Genomic DNA, 22,735 nt, shown 5'->3' on the forward strand with positions numbered 1-22,735 from the left:
CCTAAAACTGCTCTGAAAATAAAGCCTATTAAAAAATATATATATTTATTACATATATGTATATATTGTATATAATGTACATATATTACACATATTACATATGTACATTATATACAATATATACATATATGTAATAAATATATTTATTTTTATGTACTATATTTTTATATATATTTTATATATATATACTTAATATATACATAAATATATATTTATATGTAATATATTTCTTATATTTATTTGTTTATATTTGTATATATTTATTTATATTTGTATATATTTATTTATGTTTGTTTATATTTGTTTATATTTGTGTATATTTATTTATATGTAATATAAATATATTTCTTATATTTAATATAAATATATTTCTTTTAATATAACATATTTTAATAATTTAATTTGGTTATAATTTATACATAATAATTTATATGATCTATAATAATTTGACTGATTTTAATTTAAAATTAAACATAATTTAATAATTATAAAGTTTCTATATGACTATACACACACACACACACACACACACACACACACACCCTCATGATCTAATCGCCTCCCAAAGACTTCCTAAGACCATCATGCTGGAGATTAGGTTTCAACACAGGAATTTGGGGAGAGGGCAATAAAAATTCTATTAAAAAAGTCTAGGGGCGCCTGGGTGGCTCAGTGGGTTAAGCCGCTGCCTTCGGCTCAGGTCATGATCTCAGGGTCCTGGGATCGAGTCCCATATCGGGCTCTCTGCTCAGCAGGGAGCCTGCTTCCTCCTCTCTCTGACTGCCTCTCTGCCTACTTGTGATCTCTCTCTGTCAAATAAATAAATAAAAATCTTTAAAAAAAAAAAAGTCTATAGCACTAGACAATGAAATTTTTTAAAAGAAAATTTGGGCCCCATAAATATGATGGTGGTAAGTAAAAAAGCATTTGCTCACATGTGTGAGGATGAAAAGGAACTAGGGAAGCCAAGTGGAGCCGAGAACACAGGTGTAGCAGATGTCAGTGACTCCTCCCTCCTGGGGACCTCTGTGGCTTAGGGATACTTCTCTAGACACTGGAAATAACTTACATTTTAGGTAAGAACTTGGAGAATTGTTTTAAAAAATAATAAATCACTCTATCAGATGTGTAACAAAATTTTATAGATCACATTCAATCTCCTTGGTTGGCATTGCAAAAAGAAAGAAAGCCAGACCCAAGGACCATAGAACCCAGAACAGTTATGTTACCAAGGAGGGCTTTAAATTAGATTTAAATTAGATAAGACTTGTCTCTGATGCCTCATTTCTTCATCCCCATTAACCCAATAGCCTTGAGTTCCATGCTTACTTCACTAAATGTGTGCCTGACAGTGAAAAAAAATCCTGCTGTGTTGTTGCAGACAATGGACCCTACAGAACCTCGTAGAAATATGCCTATGCCTGGTGAGCCTGGCACTCCAGAAGAAAGGCATTTGTACCAGTTATCTAATGGAATGACATTAGAAGGTAACCACATCGCCTCCTCAGCACTAGACACTGTTGCTGCCCTATTCCATATTCCCTGGGCCCCTTCCAAGTTCACCTACAACCATGGGGGACCTTTCCTGTCTCAAGCACCTGTACCTCTCATCTTGTTAATCTGAAGGCCTTCCTCCACACCACAGGAGTTCATTCCTTCTAGCTCAGGCATAACCCAGATGGCTATTAATCCAACTCTTTGTCTTTCATTGGGACAATTCTGAGGTGTGTTCCACAATTCTTGGAGATTCCCCAGCAGGGCTGAGCCCCAGTTGCCCACAGTAGTAACTCACATGTTAACTCACCCTTTAGTGGTTTTTTCCTTCCCTTCCCCACTCCCTCCTGTGGGCTTCTCGGGATCACTACCTCCTTTCAAGCCCTTGTCTTGAGGCCTGCCCAGGGGGACGCCAAAATAAGACAGTCTCATCTGCTTGGGCAACTTATCTCCATAGCCTTTCCCTCAGGTGACATGTGTGAGGAGCAGGGGTTGTCAGCATCTAGGCAGTCCTTGCTCTAGAGGGGTTCTGTACCTCTCCCTCTCCTCTTCTTCTTCCTCCTGATTTGTCTCCAACATCATAGAAAATGCAGGATAAACACTATATTTTTTAATTTTAAAGATTCTAACTCATTCATGAGTAAATTCAAACTTCTGCCGGAGACAATTTATGACACCAATCAAAGTTCAGGAGCACCAAGTTGCGTCCCACATTGTTCTTCTGTGAAATGAACAAGGTGGGAGAAGATGGTTGTGCTCCTGACCTCACACGGGGAACCTGAGATCTCACAGCACGAACAGGGTCCTTGACAGAATTCCAAGTCAGGTCTGACACAGAGCTCGCCTGTGTTCTTTGCTGGCATTCTCCCCATGGCTGGCTAACATCTGGCAGGTATTTTTATTCTAATCCTGACTGGTCACTAGCCTCTCTGAGGCCACTATCAGAAAGGAAGCAATACTGATCTCACAGAAATACAGTGAAAATAAATCAACATAAAGAAGTTTTTAGAATATAGGAATGGCAAAAGCCATTGTTATGTGAACTGTGGACTTGATCAGTAGATATAGGTTTAGAAAGAAACTAAAGAAGCGATTGCTTATTTCAATACCATTGCAGTTTTGGTTTTTGAACCATATGAGCATATAAACTGTTTAACAATTAAATCAAATATACATATGAGAAGGGAAAAAAGACAGATCACTACTTTGAAAAGCAGAACATATTCTTCCTAATTTTCTTTACTAAAAACATAGCTTGGGAGGGGGTATCCCTGGGTGGCTCAGTCGGTTGAATGCCTGACTCTTGGTTTCTGCTCAGATCATGATCTCAGAGTCATCAGATGGAGCCTGGTCAGAGGGCCCTCAGGTCCGGCTCTGTGCTCAAAGCAGAGTCTGCTTGAGATTCTCTCCCTCTCCCTCTACCCCTCCCCCAGCTCTCTCTCTCTCTTTCTGAAATTAATAAATAAGTAAAAGCTTAAGAAATAAAAAACAAGGGGCGTCTGGGTGGCTCAGTCGATTAAGCATCCAACTTTAGCTCAGTGGTGATCTTGGGGTCCTGGGAGCGAGCCTCCATCAGGCTCCAGGCTCAGAGGGGAGTCTGCTTCTCCCTCTCCCTCTGCTCATGCTCTCTCTCTCTCAAATAAATAAATAAAATCTTTTAAAATATGAAAGTTAATTAAAAAATAAAAGATAATTGTAGGTATTTTGAATTTTTTTAAGTGACCACTGAGGATGAAGGAAAGAGAAGCTAAAATGATCTACTTGACTAGTACTTCTTGAATATTTAAAATTATTCAAAGGACATTAATAATTAACAGGAAAATGTAAAGCAAAATGTTATCCTTTAAACAATGGTCCCTTTTTCTGATCACTAGGTTCTGCAGATAAAGTTATGAATACTTGTGTTTATGTACATTTGGATATAACTTGATCACTCATTCTAATTAAATACGGTCTTATCCTGTATCCACTCTAACTAGATATATTTTTTAGCCATTAAGAAGATTTTCCCCTTCTTTTCTGTTTTATCAATTAAATAAGAATATTTTTCTGAAGATTGAACATATGGGAGAATATATGCATTTGTACCTCTGAAATATGAATATAAAAATAAAAATAAGGGGGGAGGTGTCTGGGTGGCTCAGTTGGTTAAGCAGCCAACTCTTGGTTTCTGCTCAGGTCTGATCTCAAGGTGGTGACGTGGAGCTCAGCGTCAGGCTCTTTGCTCAGTGCAGAGTCTGCTTGAGTGCCCCCCTCTCTCCCTCTGCTCCTTTCCTTTCTAAAATAAATAAATAAATCTTTAAAAAAAATCAAAATACATTGTAAAAAAGGAGGTTGGTACTTCCAGAATCTGGCAAAGCTGGTTTAGTTTTATTATCGCTTGTAGTGTGATGTGGTATTTCCTGTGGGCTCATTAACAAACTCCAAGGACAAACTGATAAATGACTAAGTTCTACAGTTGTACCTGGGTGCTTAAAATGGAGGGGCTTTTATGGAATTTAAAGCTTATTATAGCAGTCTCCCCAAATGTGGGGGAAATACAAAAGGTGTTCATTGTGTTCAAGAAAAAATCCAATAGTTCACAAAAAGTAGAGTTACTTGTTAACATATCTATCTGATCCCTTCTAGAACTCCATCAGTGGCGAGAGATATTGATGATAAATCCTATGATGGCCATGAACCCTTTGTTGACAGCATCAGGGCAGCAGAGAATGCCACTGGTTCCTTCACCATTTGAACCTCCAATGGCAGACAGGTATTTTTTTCCAGTATACTAATCTGGTCTAAGGAGAAAATGGATGATCATTAACTTTTCAAATGATAATAACTCCAATGTTGTTTCTTGACTAATGTTATTTCCCTGATTCGTGTCCAGTGCAGTGTCCAGTCAACACACTTCCTGCCACTTCCCATTTGAGGCCTGCTTGATATATTCACTCAACACATAGCTGATGAGCACTTGCCCTGTGACACTGAGAGAGGAAACACAAGCAGGGGAAGCGGGAGAGGGAGAAGCAGACTTCCTGTCAAACAGGGAGCCCGATTCAGGGCTCGATCCCAGGATCGAGATCATGACCTGAGCCGAAGGCAGGTGCTTAACAACTGAGCCACCCGGGCTCCCCATGTTTTGACATTCTGAGAGGAAAGTCATATCCATTATTTATTGTTGTTTGTGGAGCATCAATAATAAATTTGGACTTCTTGAGACCACTGAAGTTTGGCAAAATAAATAAATTGTCACCCAGGTAGTCAAACCCTGACCCCAGATGGCAAAACCCAATCCAAAGTATGTCCATAACATGGGGAAAGAATGTAGTGGTCCAAGTGGTATGTTGGTCACGGGAAATCAGAAAGCAGTATTGATTTGATTAGATCTTGTTTGCAGACATTCTTAAAATGTTCTCTTCTTGCTTTATCTGTCATGCTATCAGCTGAGTCAGTCTGTCCTTAGTAGTTCTTTCTTACCACATTTCTATTTAAACCAATAGAGGCTGCAGGATTTTTACATTTCATTTGGGGAAGAGATGATAGAATTCTGTCTGGCAGTTAAAAGAGCCCACTGTCTACACAATGGGGAATTTGTATTATTCCAACATCATTTTATCTACTTTATATCTTTTTTCCCCTAGAGATTTATTGCCTTCCACCGTAGCTCCTCCTGACCCAAGACAGTTTTGCATTCCTTCTCAGTTTGGATCTTCTGTTCTACCAAACGCAAATGTGCCGAACATGTTGTCTAATCGTGTCTACTCAGGTATGGGCAAAAAATGGCTCCGGTCTGTGGAGCAACTGTGACCTGGGCAGCTGCTTTATGCTTGCCATCATGCCATCAGATTTACTGCTAAGTTTTGGTGGCAGAACTCTGTGGCGGTAATGCGTGTAGGTTCTGTACTGGCAACCTAGATTTAAATCATGGTTCTGCCACTGTGTGCCTGAGTGTACGTTGCTTAACTCTTCCAACCATCAAGTTACTGGTGAGTAACATGAAAAGTTGCACTATTACTATCTGTCCTATCTTACACGTGAGGAGCTAAGGAGGTCACGAGGAGATGAGATCTGAGAGTTAAAGGGGTTTAGGGCTGTTTGTCTATGTCCTGACAGGTCATTGCGGGAAATTTGCCTTTTATTCTGAGTAAGAAGCAAAGCTTTTGAGGAGTTCAAGCAAAGGAGGCATGTGGTCTGACTTACATTTTACCAGGATCACTCTGGCTGCTGTGTCTGGGACAAACTTGATAGGATCAAAGTTCTGAGGATAAACTGATGGGAGTTAATGGGCTATTAGAATAGCCAAAAGATTATGAGGGGTTGGCCCTGGGTGGTGACAGTTCAAGAGCAACATGTGGTTGGATTCTGTAATTATTTTGAAGGTAGAAATAACGGGTTTTTTTACAGTTTAGAAATCAGCTGTGTGAGAGAGAGGTGTTGAGGAGGACAGCAAAAATTTTGGTCTGAGCAATAGGAAAGGCAGAATTTCTGTGTTGAGGAAGAGGATGAGAGGAACAGAGTTCTTGGGGTGGAGAGATATCCTAGGCAGAGTTTGCTCCTATTACGTTTGAGGCGCTTAACCGACCGTCATTGGGAGATGTCAGGAAGGCAGTTAACTCCCAGAAAAGACTTCTGGAGGCAACCTGGAGATATAATTTTGGAAGTCATCAGCATAGATGAGGCTAGATGAGATCACCCACAGAACGAATGTAGATAGAAGTTAAAAGGGTGATTCTTAGGACACAGAAAAGATCCAAAATGTGAAAAGGAACAAGCAGGGAAGAAACAGGAAGAGAAACCAGTGAGGTGGGAGGAAACCCAGGACAGCCTGGTGGCCTTGACAGCAAGGGAAGAAGTTGTAAGGAGAGAGAGAGAGCATCTATGTGAAGTGTGCCAAGTAGATGAAAACTAGCGATATATGACTAGATTTAGCTAAGAGGAGCTCATTGGTGATCTTGATAAGAGCAGTCAGTAGAGTGGTATCAGTGAAAACATGACTGGATGGGGGCTCGAGAGAGATTAGGAAGTGAGAATTTCCTCAGGATACTGAAGATCAGACTGATGTATCTTATCTCCCCAAACTATATTCGTGAATTTCTGTTTGTCCTTGCTCTCCAGTTCCAACAACTCTGAGTAGATAAGAACAATGTGAGTGAAAAGTTTGACACAAGAAGAAATACCACTGGTGTCAGGGCCGGTGAAGAACAGCCTAGATTTGAGCATGCTGTGCATGGATCCATTACAGTGGGATCGGGCAGACAAGCCAGGGCCAGATATGAAACTAGACACACTCCGTGGAGTGATCCAAGGACCAAAAAGGCTGTCCCAACAGTTGATCCAGATTAAAGCCCCTCCTGGCAGCAAGCACCCAGTAAATCTACAGCCCATGGTTACAGACAACACATAAACAGACCAGTGAAATAGTTTCATTGCTGACTCAGAGAGCTTGTCTTAGTGATAAAAAATCCAGAAGCTGCCAATATTTGTATATACATAAGCAAGTTGACCACCTGTCTCAGGGACATAGGTCAGGTCTCCTGCCTCAAGGCTGATGTGTAGCAGAGTGAGCAAGGGAAAAGTAAGGGCTGAGTCCTACAGAAACTGAGTTACTAAGTAAGTTAGCAAAACAGAAACTAAGACAGAAATCTATTTCAAAAATTAGATGTTAGGTAGAGTGGATTATTACAGCTGGACTAGCCCTAAGTTTGATGTCATCTATTTGGGAAAGAGAAAGAAACTTGAAATAGGTTTGATGGCTCCAAATTTCAGAGGGTCCTAGAATCCAGGTAATTAGAACTGTGCCCTCTCTACTGGACTTCTCATGAGAACTTTTTTTGCATCCTTTGCCAGTACCTCCCGGGTTGAAAGTTTTATGCATACCGGCTCCCTAAAGAAGAATACTTTGAAGCCACTGAATTATAAAAATATAGAGCTTTAGAGTTAGGAAGATTTTAGAGGTCACCTCATTTAATCTCTGAATTTTACAAATGACAAATAATCTCCTTTAAAAAGATATAGTACGATTTATTTCAAGATAGGTTATTAATAGGAGTTAAAGGAGATCTTCTAGCTTAGTACAAAGGATGTACAAGAAACAGTTCTAGCCTGCATGATACTAATCCCCTTGTTAGGGAGAACAGATTTTCATATGTAAAACTATCAGTGAACAAAACTATACTTAATAAGTACAATTTGGGTGTCTATTATGTTAAAGAGTGTTCTGTAGACCTGTGCTGGTCTGTGAGGAGGTTGTGCAAATAAATACATATATAGAGAAACTTTTGCAATGAATTGACAGGGTAATTCTCTATTGATCTAGTAATTTTTTTCACTTGTATTTGTGCTTGTTTTCATTTCAATTTTAAAAGAGTTCATTTTGTTATAATTTTTTAAAGTATTGGTCCATGGGCGCCTGGGTGGCTCAGTGGGTTAAGCCTCTGCCTTCGTCGGCTCAGGTCATGATCCTCAGGGTCCTGGGATCGAGTCCCGCATCAGGCTCTCTGCTTAGCAGGGAGCCTGCTTCCCGCCCCCCACCCCCCGCCTATTTGTGATCTCTGTCTGTCAAGTAAATAAATAAAATCTTTTAAAAAAAAGTATTGGTCTATGATGGGTAGAAATTTTAAGAGAAAAACAATTCCCTTTACCATAGATAGTTTGAAAAGCAACATATAGACACTAAGTGCATTAGGAGTACAGAGAAAGAAGAAAGTCAATAGAGCATAAAGTTACGAAGCAAGAATACAACCTTCAAATCTGTGATGTCACTGTTATCTCAAGATATTTTAGAAGATTACACAAAGAACGTAATTTCTACCCAACATCATTGAAAACATTTTGGAAAAATTATCTTCCTCAGATACACAAATAAGTCCACATAGAGAGCTTTATATCCTACCCATTAAATCACTGCATTTATTTCCAGACATTTTGATGCATAAGAAGCACTTATTTACTTTTTTTTTTTACGGTCAACTAATTTCTCTTATAGCAAAAAAAAAAAAAAAAAAAGTTATCCATTTTTACTTCAAAAGCTAGAAGTGAAGAGATCCACGATCCACAGCTCATTGAATCTTTTTTCATTTTGAAGTATGGCAGGAAAATGTCACCAATCATGAGACCCATACTTAAAGAAAAATAAAATTATCTAGTATCTATCATTCCATCACCAAAGTGACCCTAAAATGCTGAACACCAATTATCTGATACTGTTTCCAACATTATACTCTACTGGAGGGTTTTGTAGATGCTGTTTTAAATCATTACTTTTTTTGTATTATTTTAAAATAAACATTGTTAATTTGTTTGTGGAGTGAGATGATGGTTTTCTTTTTTAAGGTTGGGGCATTTTACCACCTGAATCCATAAAGGCAATGGCCAGAAGAAATGAAATGATTCAAAGGCAGCATACTGCCAGGTAACATAACAGTGTTGTTTTGTTTATTTTCTATTCACTCACTTGTTCGTTTATTCATTTGTTTTAGACACATAGGTAAATAGACAGAAAGATAGGTAGACTGAAAAATAGCTAGATGACAGAGATATAGTTTTTGTTTACATACACTCATTCATTTGTTATATTTGTTTATTTGTATACATTATACATACCCTAATCATACACATATTATATTATGTATATTTGATAGATTTCTGATTATATGCAAAAAGTATTTCAGGAATATTACAAAAAGAAATATATACAAACATAGATTCAGGCTGGTTAAAAGCAAGATTGGAAATTATGTAGTGAAGCTAAGCAGGTAGATCATAAGAGTTTAACAATGCCTCACAGTTAAAATGCCTACTTGTGATGCCTCTGAAATTCATATCAGCCCTTCTATTTTAAATGACTTCAATTCTGCCCAAACATAGGAGCCACGCTTGCCAACTCCACTTCAGACTCTGTGAGCAGAGCCCAGACAGCCCCACGTCAGTGGCCCCCCACAATGGCCTTCTACTGTAGCAACTGGAAAGAAAAGACAGCAATAATGATAGGGCATGACCCTGGGGTGCAAGAAGGCATTATCCTCAGTTTTCTCATCACTAAACCCCAGGGGGTCCAGGTGAAAACCAATAACCAAAGTAAAGTAAGCAAAGCCCTCAACAAGTCCTCCTACATAACCCCTGCCAGCTGCATTGATTTGTAACAGTTGAGACTTGCATTGACTTACTGCCTGCCTTAAGTCCCACTGTGATTATAGTACAGGGTTTAAAAACCTCTTTCCAGAATTTTAGTTTCTTTGAGGATTAATCTCTGGCAAGAAACTACTCTCTGCTATGTTATCCCCACTCCTGCTGAATTTGCCAGACCTATTAGAATTAATGCTTTAAAAACTGGCCTTGCCTTTCCGTTGAGAGATTGAACCAAACCTCTCACCCTCAAATCTTTATTCCAAACTCTCCTTCCCAGTGAATTTTTGGGGGCCTCGTGTTTCCACCCAACACACTTCAGATAAGCAGTGTGAAGACTCAGGAAAAGCAGAGGTCCCATCTCAGAAAAGGCAGAGGTCCATGAAGACTGTATTTCTAATGGTTTTCTTCAGGTGTATAAAATATATTGTTCTGTTTTTAGGATGGAAATGGAAATGCATGCCATTTACCAACAAAGGAGAATAGAAAAAGTGAACCCCAAGGGACTAGCAGGCCTAGGGATACCATTCCTCTATGGCTCCAGTGTGCCACCTGCCCCAGCCCCCTACCATGGCAGAAGTATGCTTCCTGCTGGTGACCTGCATTTTCACAGAAGCACCCTGAGAAATCTTCAGGGAAACCCTACGCTAGTGGCCACTGGTCCACATTTTCTAGAGAGCTGGGGTCAGAAATGTCGTCGTCTCAGGAGAGGTACAGGGAATCAGAAAGTTCTAGACAGCGATATTGAGAGCTCCAAAAGTCAAGTAGAAGAAAAACTCTTAGGCCAGACTCATGGGATTTCCTATGAAGAGGATGAATATGCAAAGGAACCAGAGAATGAAGCTCTCAACAACCAGAAGTCAAGTGAAACCAATGAAAAGCCAACTACAGCTCTTGCCAACACCTGTGGGGAGCTCGAGCCCTCACACAGAAAACCTTGGGGAGCTCATGGTGCGCCTCTAGAAGCAAAGGCCTCCTGGGATGGTGCTAAAGAGAAGCCTTCAGAGCAGGGCTTCTCAGCCTGTGGGGAAAAGAATGGTGTTTGCCCTCCAATTCCGCGACCAGTTCTGCCAGGTGGGTGTCAGAGGCCAATGGCAGATCCTATGAGCCACAGGTCACCAATCCCTAAGTTATTCCGTAATGCTTTATACTCATCATGTTTCCTTAATTCTTTTCTTAGTCCTATTGAGACCTATGTCTTTTTGAAGTCACTTCAATTATGTTAGCTCCACTAAAGCCATATTAGTGACATTCGTATCTATTCCTATGTAGCTATAGAGAGAACTTTCAGCAAAAGCTAGGAAGGCAAGGGTGAGGAAGGGTGGGGAAACCTACCAGCATTTTAAACTAAAATTTTAATTTCATTGGCTGCTAATTTTTTCAAAACACAATAGAGGGACTTCTTGCTTTGAAGTATGAATTCTATCTCCCCTGTATTTAACTGTAGAAAACTAAGGACAGTGAAACAGAAACATTAACTTTCAATGCCCATTCCTGTGGTGATACCTTTTTACCTAAAAGCATTAGCACACTACCCACCCCACCCAAACACATACTGAATAGTTTTCTAGAACTTCTTTAGACAAAAATATTTTAAAATACTGGAATTTGTGGGGAGGGGAGGGGGAGTGTGGTCACTGAACCAACTTCTTGCCTTACAAAATGTTAATTTGCCATTTTTGAGTATGTATCTAAATTCCCGTGTCACCTAGAAAGCATGATAAATCACAAAACATTATAGAACATGATAGTGTTCATCTGGAGAATGAAATCCACATGGCATGTCTCTTGGAACTGCAGAGAAACAGAGCAGTCGGCAACTTCTTTGTTTATTTATAATAATGCTGTCATTAAAGATCTTTAGGGGAAGAAAAAGAAAGGAGATACTCAACTTTTAAAAAAATGTCTCCCAGTCTACGGCCATACCACCCTGAATGTGCTGATCTTGTCTGATCTCGGAAGCTAAGCAGGGTTGGGCCTGGTTAGTACTTGGATGGGAAGAAAATGTCTCTCAGTATCTTTTAAGGAGCCTATACATAGATCTATAGGGGTCTAAAGGGACCCTCTGTAGTAAGAGATAGAATTTGGGGAAATTAAGGTAACCATACATGAAACTGTACTCCTAGCTTCCCCCTTTTCCCTGGAAATTTTATATCACCAAATAATTTCCTTTCCATTTTTAAAGGAGCACACCCACTGGCTACAATTGGGGAAAATGTGTCCTTGGATGAAGATATTCAGAAATGGACTGTGGATGACGTGTACAACTTCATTAGTGGCCTTCCAGGTTGTTCAGACTATGCTCAGGTGACTTAACACTGAAGTGTTTTCATGAAAACAAGACACTTGTAGGAAATATATCTCCTTCCTAATGAGTTCTGTTGAACATGTATTTTTCTCTCAGAGAGAATTCCCAATAATCTGCCCCTTCGTATGTCACTGGTTGATGGGACAGGAGCCTGGGATCCGTGGAGCTTGGGTCTAGTCCCCGCACCCTATTTGCAGGGGAGGCTGGGAGAGCCATGTCTGTCTGGCTTGTTTCTGTTCTAACAAGACTCCAAGGAGGTTGGAATTCACCCCAAATTAAAAGATTCAGTGGACAAACATTCAAAAACAGGGAGAAATGTCTACTACATTCCCTAGTCTTCTGTATAACAAATACTTTGGGGGTACATACTTCTGTACCAGAAGTTTAAGGCTACTCATAATAAGTAATAGAAATATTCTTCATTCTGAAAAGGGTAACAGGACAATAGATCTGAAAAAATAAGTTAACTCTTCTAAAATTCTATATGTATGCTGGGGCAACATACAAAAGTGCATACACACAGATAATTAAATCTGGTAGATAAAATACTATTTTTTTTTAGTTATAATGAACTGTCAGGAGAGGTGGAAAGAAGACTAGTTTCACTCATATGGAAAATAGGTTGGCCAGTTTTTAGAGTTTATGTCAGTGCTATATTTTCGTACATAAATTTTATTTTTTTAAGTGCTTTATTTTTTAAAAATATTTTATTTGTTTATTTGAGAGAGAGAGAGAGAAAGAGAGCACAAGCCAGGAGGAGCAGCAGAGGCTAGAGGGAGAAACAGATTACCTGCTGAGCAAGGATCCCCTCTCCCCGATGTAGGACTTGATCCTAGGACCCTTAGATCATGACCTGAGCCAAAGGTAGCCGCTTAACTGACTGAGCCACCCAGGCATCCCTGCAAGTGATATAATAACACAATTTTAAGTAACAATTTGCCTAGTAAATCTGGTGTCATTATCTTTGGTTTATATATTAAAGTAAAAGAAAGCAAGGAAAGGACATTATAATTGAACATAATTAACGGATGTTAAAAATAACTTTTTTCAGCTATCAGTGTTGTGATCATTTTTTACTTCATTGTAATGCTGTCAATTCTTCTACATTTTCTTTTTTTTTTTTTTTTTTCTGTTTATGGGGCTTACGGAAAAATTAGCGTCATCATTAAGAGTATGGCTTATGAAACCAGGAAGTACAAGTGCAAAACCTGGCTTTCATGTTTTCTGGACATGTGACCTGGGACAAGTTGCCTATCTTCTTGGTACACAGTTAATCATCTGTAAAATGGGTATACTTGTATAATATATTCTCAAAGGATTGTTGTAAGCCATGAAGAGGGCCTCATACTTTATAAGTACTTGATAAACATTAATTTCATCATTCTATCAGAGGCTCCTCAAGAGAACAGAACCGCAGCTTACTTACGAAGCAAGCTGTATTCTTCAAGTCACCCACCCTGTCTTTTTGAATACTTGATGAAAATTCCTGTCCTGTTCTCTCCTATTCAGCAAGTATAATAACATTATTGTTTTACTAGTCATTCACCATGGGGTAATCACTTTTTAAATTTATCTGTGCCATGCATCAAGTGCCTCATCAACCACTAGGAAAGTTACAAAATTTTGATAACAGCCAGAAATAAGCAACCCTGTGTGTAATGAACATGTGACCTCTGACTTCCAGTGGACAGAATCTATTTGAACCTTCATCATTCTTAATCAGACATAAAAGTGCTCTTGATAATAACCACTCTTGTGATAAATGATGCCACGTGTGCATTTCATACTTTATCATCCTCCACGTCCTCTTGCGGACACATAGAAGTCACATAAACACGAGTACCCCAAACTTGGCTGACTCATTATCTCTCACCAACAGGATGTCAGTGCTCCTTTCCCCACCCCGAGAAGTGGTACAATTATTTCTAGGTGTTTCTCAAACGTGGCTAGGATCAAGTTCTGCTCTTGCTTCCTCGTTAGTCTATTGCCTCCCTGGGACTGCTGGCAAAATCAGCTGCAGGAAGGCCACTGACTTGCTGGGCATGACCCGCCATGCTCAGTGACAGTACAGTGTGCAGAAACAGAGAGAATGTCCCTGGACACAGCAGAGAGCAACAAGCATCAAAGCAGCATGGCTCAGGCGCAGCTGCCACTAAATCCCTTGTCTAGTATGTCATAGCCTGGGGCTACCCCGGAGTTGCACTCCCTGTCCTCCCCCTATATCTCCCAACCCTATCCTCTTCCTCATCTCTGCCTTAGGTGGCTACACAGCAGTCTCCCACCACCTGCTTCCTGCAGGTATCAAAAGAAATCCAGAAGAAAAGAACCACAACTAGACCCCGAGGCTCCTATGCGAATGAGTTCTTTTAAACAGATGTAGAAAGAGGGTTGGTAGCTCACTTGTTCAGGGATGTCCAGGAGATGTTCCAACACATCTTATTTGTTTGTTTGTTTTAATGTTCAGTTAGTCACTGTACAGTACATATCATTAATTTTTGATGTAGTGTTCAGTGATTCTTATTTGTTCTAGGTGACTCAACGGTAAAATGTTCTCTGTCTAAAAATAACTGAAATCACTAAAACTATGTGTATGTTTATAGGGTGCTCTTGGCCTCAACTACTGTGTTGAGAATGAGGGGGGAGGGACATCTAAGTGACAGTAGAAATTTCTGCAACTTTGCCTTGGGGCCAGGTTCCACCACCAGAGCTGAGGGTCAGGCCCTGCCTGCCAACCTGCCTGGGTTTGAAAATGTATCCCTTCCCTGAAGAGTGAGGCGTCTGACAGTGAGTTTACCAACTGAGGGAGTTGGTGAGGTGGAAGTGAGGCAAAGGAGGAATTTCCAGGAGAAGGGCCAGGAACCAGAAAGAATTTAGCACAGTTGGGATTTCAAGAGTAGTTCCTGGTAGCACAGAGAACCAAGGTAGGACAGGTGAGAATGGCAGGACAGGAGGCTGGAATAGGGAGGGGAAGGTGCCAGGTCACCAAGAGCTGGGGACACCCTGTGAGGGATTATGACTTCATCCTGAAGGCAGCTGAGGCGCCTAGCTTTTTATTTCAGAGATGTTACTTAGGTTGCTCTTATGAAAACAGGTAGAAGGTGGCAAGGCTAGTAGGGAAGCCCTAGACCCAGGGTAGCACCAGATGGGTGGGTAGATATGAACACCATCTAGGACGCCTGCGTGGCTCAGTCAGTGAAGCATCTGCCTGTGGCTCAGGTCATGATCGCAGGGTCCTGGGATCAGGCCTTGGGGAGTCTGCTTGTCTCTCTCCTTCTGCCCCCACACCACACCACTGGTGTGCTTGCTCTGAGAGAGAGAGAGAGAGAGAGAAATAAGATAAATAAAACCTTAAAAAGAAAAAAAGACAACTATCTAAAAGGCAGAATTAGCATGATTCAGCTTCTAAGTTTCAGGGAGACTTTGGCATAGAGAGACATTCACTGAAGCCAAAGACTGAGGTAAATCAGGAAAACCTAAGAGGACCTAAAGTAGAAGCCTCAGAAACCCAAACACAGAAGGGTTTGGATAAAGAAATGGTAGCCTCAGTAGAGTCCCCAGGAGGGAGATGCCTCACAAAGGCAAGGAAGACCATTTTTCATGAAAAAGTAGTCAACAATGTCAAATGCAGCCTGGAGCACATCTGTGGTTAGGTTGCTGGGCAGAATTAGAAGTAGATCGTTTTTGGTGGTTTTTTTTTTTTTTAAGATTTTATTTATTTATTTGAGAGAGAGAGAAATAGCAAGAGAGAGCAAAGCAGGAGAGTGGGGCAGAGGGAGAAAGGGAGAAACAGGTTCCCCACTGAGCAGGGAGTCCCAGGACACTGGGATCATGACCTGACCTGAGGCAGATGCTTAACCGACTGAGCCACCCAAGCGCCCCAAAGAAGCTCTTCACTTCTCTCCACTCCTCTCCTCTCCTCTCTCTTCTTTTTCTTCCTTCCTTCCTTCCTTTTTCCTTTTTTCTTTCTTTCTTTTATTTCTTTTCCTTTCCTTTCCTTTTCTTTCCTTCCTTCCTTCCTTCCTTTTTCAATTAGGAAGTTATATGGTCTGCTAAAAATGAGGGAGAATTCTGTAAGGTCTTAAGCTTGAAGAGTGTGAAGAAAGCTTGAAAATAGAAAAAACAGATCACATCAGTAAATATAGGATTGCTGAGCAGGTTGAAGCTGGAAATCATGAAATTACAGTGCTGCCAGTCTGCCCAGATTTTCTGATTCACCTTTTTATCTGCCTGGCATCTTTGTCCACCAGCAGCCTTCCTAGTTTCTGGAAGAAAGGAAGGCATGATGGCATCCACTCCACAGTCAGAACAGAGAGGGCCCCAGAAAGGCCCAGAATGATGGTTCTCACCAGCATTATCTCTCCTCCCCTTGCCATTCGTCCAAGGCAGTGGACAGAGGCTGTATCTGTCTATGTGAAAAGTGAAATTTGTCTGCCATTATCTTTACCCACAATCCTTTACTCAGTCTGTTTGTGCATTCATTAAATTGTCCAGCAACATTTATTGCATACCTACTACGTGCCAGCCATGGCATTACAGGGCTACTGGTAAATAAGACACTGACCTGCCCTCAAATAATACCTACTCCAGGATGGACTTGAGTCCCATAAACAGAATTATAATGTGCTCTAAGAGTAATTAAAGAACACAGACAACTTGCCACCAGAGCACAGAAAAGAGAATAATATAAAATGAGAAATTTTATAATATTTAGTGTCAGCCTCAAGCAGCCTTAATGTTTCCTCCAAAATTTAAATACCTATATACAAAACAAGAATTTTTTAAAAACTCATAGAGACAAAGTTAACACCTTTTGTATTTAATAAGGTATTTAAAGATCATGCAATTGATGGGGAAACCTTGCCGTTACTCACAGAGGAGCATCTCCGAAGCACTCTGGGATTAAAGCTAGGACCGGCACTAAAGATTCAATCACAGGTATGCTGAGTTCTTGTAACTAAATATGCATTAATGGTATGAGACTTAAAAGAAATCTGTTATTTAATTTTTCTCCCGTTGTAGTATGCACAATACCTATTTGACCTCTTTATGAAAAATTGCCTCTGTGGGTGGGGACATGATAGGAGCCAGGGAACCCGAAAGCTTTGGATGGAGTAGTGGTACATGTTCCTAGCTATAGCTGGAAGGCATAAAGCAATGGTGTGCTGGTTAATGCTTAACAACTAGTTCTCTTCAAACACAAAATGAACGCTGATTTGTAGCATTTCATTTCTATAGGGCAAAAACCCCAATCTGACTGACAAACTCCTAATGTAATGCCACTGAATACAGAATTGAGAAGAAATGCACAGCAGTACCCCATTTGCAAATATTTTCTCTATTTAAAGGGACCTAAATGAACTCAGGAGTAAAGATAATAATAAATAACAGTATGGGGCATCTGGGTGGCTTAGCCAGTTAAGGGTCTAACTTGATTTCGGCTCAGGTCATGATCTCAGGGCTGTGAAATTAAACCCCACGTTGGGTTCTGTGCTGGGTGTGGAGTCAGCGTAAGATTCTCCCTCTCCCACTCCCCCTCCCCCTGCTTGCATGTGCACACCCACTCTCTAAACTAGTAATAGTAGTAATAATAGTAAAATAATTCAGTAAAAACAATTAAGAAGTGATGAGTTTTTGAATATTTATTACTCGAGTTTTCAATATAATATATTTAATTGTAAGTTTACCATAATTTAACTTCTAATAATGCCGTGCTTAACCACTGGCTTGCAAACTTCCAAGGAGTTTCTCAACTGGCTCTTGAGACTGGAACAAGCTAACTCTAGCTCACCACTTCTTGCCATCTCCACTGCTTCATTTGGGACTAACGCTCCATTATCTGTCCTTGGATTACTGCTTTAGCCTTCGGTTCTCTCTGCTCTGCCCTTGCCTTCCCCAGCATCTAGCCACAAAGCAGTTAAGGATGATCCTTCTAATACATAAGACAGATCATGTCTCCCTTCTCAAAAGTCTGCCTTCGCTCCCCATCTCCTTTAGAGGAAAAGCCAAAGATCTGTATTATTTGTGCTCCTCTCCACCCACCACTATCCTTAAATTCCTGACCTCATCTTCTACTTATGTACCCTCCCTCCCCTGCAGTTACTGCTTTTGACCAGTTGCCTCTAGATACTGCTTGAACATGTGGACACACTCCACCTTAGGGTTGTTCCCTCTGCCTGGGATGTTCTTCCCCCGATACCTTCGTGCTTTCCTCCCTCCTCTTCTTCATCCATGCTCCACATACCTGCTTAATGAAGCTTGCTCAGATCACCCTATTTAAAAGTGTACACAGCCTAACCCCCATGCATACTGCTGCTATCCCTTTTCTGCTCTTCTTTTTTCCTCCTTAGCACTTATAGATCATACTATATAACTCATTTATTATATTCATGTGTATCGTTGATTTCTCCCAACCCACTAGAATGTAAACTCCACAAGAGCATAGATACTTATCTGTTTTGTTGACTGATGTATTCTTAGAATATGCAAGACCAATAAATAGGTCAAAAATTATTTACTGAAAGAGTGAGTTTCCTAAAAGTGAAGCCAAGAAGCATCAGCTAATTCTTCCCAGAATTTATACAGGACTGTACTTTTCTACAATGCTTGTTTTATGCAAAGTACAATGAGATTTGAAAATATCCTTCAAAAGCCATTCTTATCTGCTTAAAAATTTTAGGGCAAAAAAGTTCTTTATTTCATGTAAATACTTTCATGTTTCCATTGGTATTCTTTTTTTCAGCTTCTTATTTTAAAACAATTTTAGATATAGAAAAGTTGCAAAGATACTACAGAGAATTCACCCAGCTTTTTTTAACATTAACATCTTACATAATGTGGCACATTTGTCAAAACTAAGAAGTTAACATCAGTACAATGTGGTCTTCATTTTTTAAAGATTTTATGTATGTATGTATGTATATATTTATTTATTTAAGAGAGAGCCAGAGAGTGCAGGAGCAGGGATGGAGGCAGAGGGAGAGCCAGAGAGTGCAGGAGCAGGGATGGAGGCAGAGGGAGGGAAAGATGGACAAGCAGACTCTCCGCTGAGCAGGGAGCCCAGTGCAGTTGATCCCAGGACATTCAGATCATCACCTGAGCTGAAGTCAGTGCTTAACAGACTGAGCCACCCAGGCACCCCATATTCACTTTTAAATAATTTATTTTTCTTTAATGAGGATACTTGGCATACTTTATAATGACACTGCAGGATTTTTTCTCAAATCTGATTTTCTTTAGCTTTAATTTAGCATTTATGTTTTTTTGTTTGTTTGTTTTCTTTTGTTTCGTTTTGTTTTGGTCTTTACAATGTGGCTAACTCCAAGTAATTCTTCCCCCCCGCACCCCCACCTTGACTATAGTTGTCATACAGTGTTATGTTCTCCAAGTCTTCTCGCTTGCCATTAGTATTAACCCCAAATCATTTTCTGAGGGCTGTAGTCATTTCTTTGGCTCCCACCTGACGTGTCTCAGTGCCTCCATGGAGCCCAGCTGAGCTCTAATGTCCAAACTCCTTCTGCCTACACGACAGGACAGGGCTCCCACAGGAGTTGTGGGGGAAGGTCTGAGTGATGCCAGACATTCCACCAAATGGAACAGTTGTAGAGTCCTTGGGATTGAGAACTTCCAGGCATCCAATTGAAGTAGCAGAATTGGAAGGTTCTGGGTAACATCTGGAAGACCCAGGAAGTGAACGGGCATGAGTTCATCAATGGATAAGATAACAAAGTCTCAATCTCCAAAATGAGAAGCAGGGGCAAAATTCCATTACAGTGAGCCCTGCTAAGAAGGAGACCCCCCCTCAGAAAGCCAGAAACTAAGAGGGTGGACCTGGACAAGGCATACAAGGAAAGGGATAGGAGAGGAAAGAGTTACTGGAATTTGAGAACCCAGATATTATTAGAATGGAAGAAGCTGGGTTTGAGCTATGATAATGTGAACAACATAGAAATCGCCTGGGTCCCCTTGAGGGTCAGGTTTGTGTAGGAGCCCAGTGGATGATACTGGGGCATTGAGGCCCCAGGTGGCAGTGTTTATGTCTCAACACTAAGCCAACTTAAAGCCAGCTGTGTGCTGAAGTCGTCTAAAGAATTACAGCCTGGGGGCGCCTGGGTGGCTCAGTGGGTTGGGCCGCTGCCTTCGGCTCAGGTCATGATCTCAGAGTGCTGGGATCGAGTCCCGCATCGGGCTCTCTGCTCAGCAGGGAGCCTGCTTCCCTCTCTCTCTCTCCGCCTCCCTCTCTGTCTACTTGTGATTTCTCTCTGTCAAATAAATAAATAAAATCTTTGAAAAAAAAAAAAAAAAGAATTACAGCCTGGGCTTGGAGAGGTTACCAGTTGGCCATTAGTAAACATGGAACGGTGTGTCTGTAGGATCTCTTGCAGGACTGTTTGAAAAGGATGAGGTGGACTGAACTCAGAATAAAATAATGGTATACACAGATGAACCACAGCAGACCCGGGAATGGGAATTTGGAAGTTACTACCCCCTTCATATCTAGTATTACAGTAATAAACACTGTATGCTACTGAGAGAAATAAAAAGCCCACCATGTCCTAGAACTGTGTCCCTCACAACTATACAGATGACCCATGCCTGAAATTACCTCAACCTCCCTGCCCTCTGTGGCTACGCAGAGTGTGTTGGGTTACTGGAAGAATCTCTAGCCTTAACTACTGTCACCATTTTGTCTTCAAAGGTATCTCAGCATGTGGAAAGTATGTTGTACAAGAAAAGTCTTTCACTTCCTACCAATACAAAACAAGCATTTGATCAACCAGCAGATACAACTCCTCTTTTGGATTTTAATTCCTGGGGTGATAATACATTAGACATCCCTTGTTCCCAGGATATAACAATTCCTAAAGGAATTGAACGAGATAGCGTGAGAAATTAAAACCCTCAAGGAGTAAGAACGGTCTTAATCAGTTTTCCAAAGAGTCTAGGACATTCTGAAAGGTGTGGGAGGGTTTCCCGGGATGAGGTGGAGACTGGAGCCCTTAGAGACCTTGCCTGAAAGGCTTCCTAAAGTGACCTCAGAGCGAAGCGGCTGGAGGTGTATCCTTGGAAGCAAATGCTAAATGAAGGAGAGAATTTGCAAACACCAAAAAAAGCTACAGTTGGATGTTTCCATGTGGAAATCTCTGAAGAAGCCAAAATAACCTGTATTGCATAAAAGAGCTCCTTATGTCTCTTCACTCATTTCCCATCCCCCAACCCAGAAAGAGACAAAGGCAACCTCCAGCAGTTGAAAGAAGGTAGAAGAAAAAGTGGCGAAGTGTAAAAAGGAGGAGACGTTGACGGCAGGGCCCCCACTTTTTCTCATTTCAGGCTTCCAGGCTGAAGAAGGACCAAGTTAGGGAAAAACAGAAACTTGGTTGGACCTTTAAGTTCAGAGTGACTGTTACTCAGCATTTTCTTTCTGACACGGAACTATGTTATGACTAAAAATAACTACTGGTTATCTGAGAGGGAGATGAAAAGCCATACTGCCCACCTCAGATTTCACCAGAGGGGTGGGGAAGAGTTATCTCTGCATGCAGGTTTGAGTTGGCAGGAGGGAGGGAAGAAGATGAAAGTGGCTTTCTGCTTGTCCCTGTGGAGTGCCTTTCAACCTCCCATTTGACAGAAAGTCTCTGAAAGAATATACAAGGAACTGCTAGGAGTTTGCTCAAGTTGGGCCGGGTAACAGGGATGTGAGGGGAAACTGACTGCATACCCTCTTCTACGCTTTAAATGTCTAACAATGAGAATGCATTTTTTATTTTAAAATTTACATTCAAAATAAAGAAACTATAGCAGGCAGCCTCTGGGATAGCCCCCAATGATCCCTGCTTCCTGGCACTCATGTCCTTTTGTAATGCCCTCCCCTCTGACATGGGCTAGACTTACTGACTCTTTTAATGAACACAATATGGAAAACATGATGAATGTCACATCTGTGGGTCTGTCTGTCTTCCTCTCCCTTTGAAATTCCTACTCTTGAAGAAGCCAGCTTCTATGTCCAAAGACAGCCCTGCAGAGAGGCCTGAGTGATTGAACATGGAAATGAATCTTCTGAGTTCTGTCAACAGCCACACTACGGAATTTGAAGGTGGCTCCTCCCCATTCAAGCCTTGAAATGGCATTACACACAGCTCCTGTCCCAGCTCAATGGAGGTCTTGAACGAGAGGCCCCAGCTACGCTGCTCCTGGATTCCTGACCCACAGGATTGCAAAATAATAAATGTGTTATTTTCCACCACCACATTTTAGAGTCATTAATTCCACAGCAATAGGTAACTAAAACAAACAAATTGTGCTGATAAACATGTATAGCATGGTACCCACATTCACTTTTTGATTTGGAAAGTGGGCTTTTGAAGTTATTTCCCTACAAGCCCTGCTAACATAACTCAGCTTTGCTTTCTTTTACTTTAAATCTGAAAACAGCAGTGTTTTTTGCCAATATAAAATTATATTATACTCAGAAATATGCTTGTGACTTCCCCTCTATAGAGAGAGAAAGAGAGAGAGAGAGACTGAGGGGAGAAAGAGGGAGAAAGAGAGAAATAGTCCCTCCAAATTTCAAAACTTTAAGAAGTTTTGTCATATGACCTTTCAACTGTTATGATTCTCAGTGTACAGAAGTTTCAGAGGATGCCACGTGTGAGTTAACGATGTTACCGTGGGGGATAAAAAGGAAAGCTTAATTAATATTTTTAGTGGCAAAGGCATCACGTGGTTCAATCCATATGATGGTTTTGAATTTCTTATCCCCGCTAAATGAGTCAATTGAGTTGGTAACTGATTCACTTGAACAGATGTGTCGCAGTACTGCTCTAA

The 22,735-nt window shown here is 40.7% G+C and overlaps 1 protein-coding gene across 1 annotated transcript; it reads left to right on the top strand.

Moving 5' to 3' along the window:
- Positions 1-4,163: 4,163 nt before the first annotated feature.
- SAMD7 (sterile alpha motif domain containing 7) lies at positions 4,164-20,807 on the top strand. Its single transcript, XM_004756540.1, has 7 exons — positions 4,164-4,249; positions 5,124-5,248; positions 8,815-8,893; positions 10,049-10,680; positions 11,792-11,913; positions 16,739-16,849; positions 20,610-20,807. The coding sequence occupies exons 1-7, from the start codon at positions 4,164-4,166 to the stop codon at positions 20,805-20,807; spliced, it is 1,353 nt and encodes a 450-aa protein (XP_004756597.1).
- Positions 20,808-22,735: the final 1,928 nt, after the last annotated feature.

Source organism: Mustela putorius, unplaced genomic scaffold (assembly GCF_011764305.1).
Source record: "Mustela putorius furo isolate JIRA1106 unplaced genomic scaffold, ASM1176430v1.1 tig00003834_pilon_pilon_pilon, whole genome shotgun sequence".
Taxonomy (NCBI): domain Eukaryota; kingdom Metazoa; phylum Chordata; class Mammalia; order Carnivora; family Mustelidae; genus Mustela; species Mustela putorius.

Bases quoted from the DNA above. Each gene is read 5' to 3' on its own strand.
- SAMD7 (XM_004756540.1), top strand. From the start codon at position 4,164: ATGGCCATGAACCCTTTGTTGACAGCATCAGGGCAGCAGAGAATGCCA. The intron at 8,894-10,048 runs GTAACATAACAG...TTCTGTTTTTAG, and splicing joins CAAAGGCAGCATACTGCCAG to GATGGAAATGGAAATGCATG. The intron at 16,850-20,609 runs GTATGCTGAGTT...TTGTCTTCAAAG, and splicing joins CACTAAAGATTCAATCACAG to GTATCTCAGCATGTGGAAAG.